This window comes from Fragaria vesca, linkage group LG3 (genome assembly GCF_000184155.1).
Source record: "Fragaria vesca subsp. vesca linkage group LG3, FraVesHawaii_1.0, whole genome shotgun sequence".
Lineage (NCBI taxonomy): Eukaryota > Viridiplantae > Streptophyta > Magnoliopsida > Rosales > Rosaceae > Fragaria > Fragaria vesca.
Window position 1 is genome coordinate 19284605 of NC_020493.1, and position 3170 is coordinate 19287774.

A 3170-nucleotide genomic window follows, 5' to 3' on the forward strand; every position below is an offset into this window, starting at 1 on the left:
TCAAGCATCAGCAATCTCGGCAGCAGAATCTGCAGCAGCTAAGATCAGTTCTGGCTGGATACCTCCAACATATGATCCATCAAGAGCGTTGGGTAGTCCCAGTGCCTTCAACGCTAAATGGGCTGCCTTTTGCCCTGATATCATCATAGCCCCGAATGTAGGTCCCTGCAGCAACAACAATGTCCAAAATGCAAAATCAATTAGTCCTATTCACTTCCACCACCATTATTAGGACCACCATTATAAATTTATAATCTAGTGATGGAACATTTTCGCGGGTTTGTCTACTGTACCGAACGGTATAACATATCTATCACTAAAAGATTAGGGGTTTGAGCAGTGAGGGGTCCAGCAGGGGGTGATTTGTTTCAAAATTGGTTATGAAATTCAACATGCATAGCATACTCTCAGGTATAGCAGAATTTTCCCACTTTCGCAAGCTAAAATCAAAGCAAGAACAAATTTTATTTGGACCAGTGTTCCCTTTAGGCTATTTAGCTCATCTTTGAAAATAGCCTAAGTGATTGCAGACCTCCTGTGTCGCTATCAAGTGCGGGGAACAGAAGAGGGTGGTAAATGATATTTGATTAGGACAGGTTAGCAAATGAAATGGTTTTTGGGTCCCATCCCACCTTGTATTATTAAGGTGCAGTACTAATTAAATTGGCTCTAGTCCATGTTGCAAGAGTTTAACAACATAAAGTTTCCATGTTAACTATAACAGAGCATTATTGGCAACCCCTCAAAACATCCACTAGCCATTTCTACACTTGTACTTTATGATAAACTACCCTCTAGATTTCATTATCAATCAAACATAAAACTATTTGAAGATCATATAAATTCTCGGAGTGATCAAATATACTAATTAAGTGATAGACAACTTTTGTAACATATATGCTAAACACCTAAGAATGAAGTAAATTATCAAATCGCCAACAGTACTATGCGAGTTTGACTTGCTTCAATGACCCAAAACCAAATGTACTATGCAACTATCTGCTTCATTTCACTATCTACTTCATTTCAAATTTAATTTTAACTTGTGTTTTTCTCAGAAAAGGACCATTCTATAATAAGTTTTGTCCGAAGCATCAAAATGATTCTAAATCTGATCCCTTAGTTAATCACAACCGGGTCAAAACTATTTAAAGCAAGTTGATGCTTGGGAAGAAATATATGAGAACACATAATGAAGCATAAAAAAGTAGATTTATTTATATAGAAATTTACCATTCTTGGCGAGCCATCAATCTCAGCAACTTCCATGCCAGTAACAATCATTCCAGGTACAATTTCCCTTGTTAGCTTCACAATGGCATCCTCAGCTGCATTCATGTCCAATGCCTTCATCCCAGGCACGCTCTCAATCATCCCAACGCTCCTCAACCTCTTTACTCCGGTGGCTCCCATCGGTCCATCGTGACCGCATGAGCTAACCACAACCTTGGCCTCCATAACGTTGGGGTCCATGCACGATTGTGTGTCGTGGTTCATGGAGACCAAGGCCCAGTTGGTGACAACACCAGCAACTCTTCCACCCTTGATGATCAAATCCTCAGCTGCTACAGCGTTGAAGAGCTTCACATTAGGACGGGCAAGGAGCTTGCTCATGATAGTTGAGGTGAATAGGGCAGCATGCTTGATGACTACGTAGCCATCCTTCTCGTCGTAGTCAATTCCTAACTCGTTGAGGAAGTGATGTGCTGGTTTCCTCACTACCTGTTTCAAATATATGAATTGAATCTTTAATATTGGCAAGTACTGAATAAATTAAGATCTTTATTTATTCATAACAAAAAGAAAAGAAACAAATCTAATATACCAACTAGTCATTTCAATATCAAACCCATTTTCCAGTGATGGAACCGAATAATCGGATCACAAAAGGATCTAATGGACTTTCCTAGTTCCAAAAATAATATTTGAGAAGTGAAATTTACGTATACACGATTATAATCCACACATTCATTCTGACCCACTTTTACTGTGAAATTTTCAAAATTGTCCATGTTTTCTTTTTCTCTTCAAATTGTAGTAGACATGAACTTTTCTGACAATTGCAGTAGGTCAGGACATGTGGACCGTAACTGAGAATGTGCAAATTTCACTTACAATATTTCCTACACAAATATTAATTTCTGAGCAAAAATAAAAGTTATCATCAAATAAGATGGTGCATGTAAGACACGTGGCACAACTTCAAGTTCACGTAATAAGGTGGAGTTATTCATTACCATGGCGGAGAAGAGCTGGCCACCGAGCCACGCGCCGCCGCCGGGGCTGACGGACTGCTCAATAATAGCGACCTGCACATTGGGGTTCTTGCTGAGCTCGTAGGCGCACGACAGGCCGGCCGAACCGGCACCGACGACGACGACGTCGGTATCGGCGTAGGTGATCATGTCAGTCATGTATCGCCTGGTCATCTCCCGGGAGACGATGGACTCCTTGATCGGCTCGAACTTGAAGTTGGTCAAGTCGTAAGCGCTGGTGGAGCCACCGGCGGACATGGAGACGGAGAGGCCGTGGCCGTTGGATGTGGCCGCCTTGAGTGGCTGAACGCGAGCCACGGGGACGCCGTGGAAGGAGGATTCGAGGAGAGATGGCTTCTGGAGCTTGGTGGAGAGAGAGGAGGCAGCGAGTATGGAAGCCATAGATGCCATTTTGATGGTAACGAAGAGAGAAATGAAAGAGATCGATATGGGAGTTTGGTTTGGTTTTGTTGAAGATGGGACTCAAGAGTGGTGATAGTGTAACCGGCGCGAGTGTATTTATGGACACTGAGATTGAGTGTGAGATATCTGGAGTGATGTGAAGGCCCCTGAGGTTTTCAGTTTTCCATAGAGCCCCCTGTGGTTGCCATAATTTCTCAAGGTTTACCATATATAGAGGTTTACCATATCTTAATTTTTCTCTCCACTAAGACAAAGTATAAAGAATATTATCAAAAAGATTCATTATAGAACTTATTTTTTGCGCTGAAATAGAAGTCTAGAAGGCATCCAAGTGATCCAACCATTCTAGTTTGTTATTGAGTTTTACATGGAATTTTTATTTTTAAGACAGTACAAATAATACGTGACGTTTATAAGTAAACCAAAAAAAAAAAAAACATTATTTAAGAATTTGTTATGTCATAATTATGTTTTTGACAATGATGTTTTGAA

At 40.7% G+C, this 3170-nt stretch overlaps 1 protein-coding gene across 1 annotated transcript; it reads right to left on the bottom strand.

Annotated features, from left to right (window-relative positions):
• Window positions 1–2666, bottom strand: LOC101299651 (thiamine thiazole synthase, chloroplastic-like). The gene is made up of 3 exons (XM_004294621.1): window positions 2238–2666; window positions 1234–1722; window positions 1–165 (listed from the first exon to the last, which is right to left on the bottom strand). Exons 1-3 carry the CDS (start codon window positions 2664–2666, stop codon window positions 1–3), a joined length of 1083 nt encoding a protein of 360 aa, XP_004294669.1.
• Between the last annotated feature and the right edge of the window lie 504 nt (window positions 2667–3170).

Bases quoted from the DNA above. Each gene is read 5' to 3' on its own strand.
- LOC101299651 (XM_004294621.1), bottom strand. From the start codon at position 2,666: ATGGCATCTATGGCTTCCATACTCGCTGCCTCCTCTCTCTCCACCAAG. The intron at 1,723-2,237 runs GTAATGAATAAC...TATTTGAAACAG, and splicing joins GCCAGCTCTTCTCCGCCATG to GTAGTGAGGAAACCAGCACA. The intron at 166-1,233 runs GTAAATTTCTAT...TTGTTGCTGCAG, and splicing joins TTGATGGCTCGCCAAGAATG to GGACCTACATTCGGGGCTAT.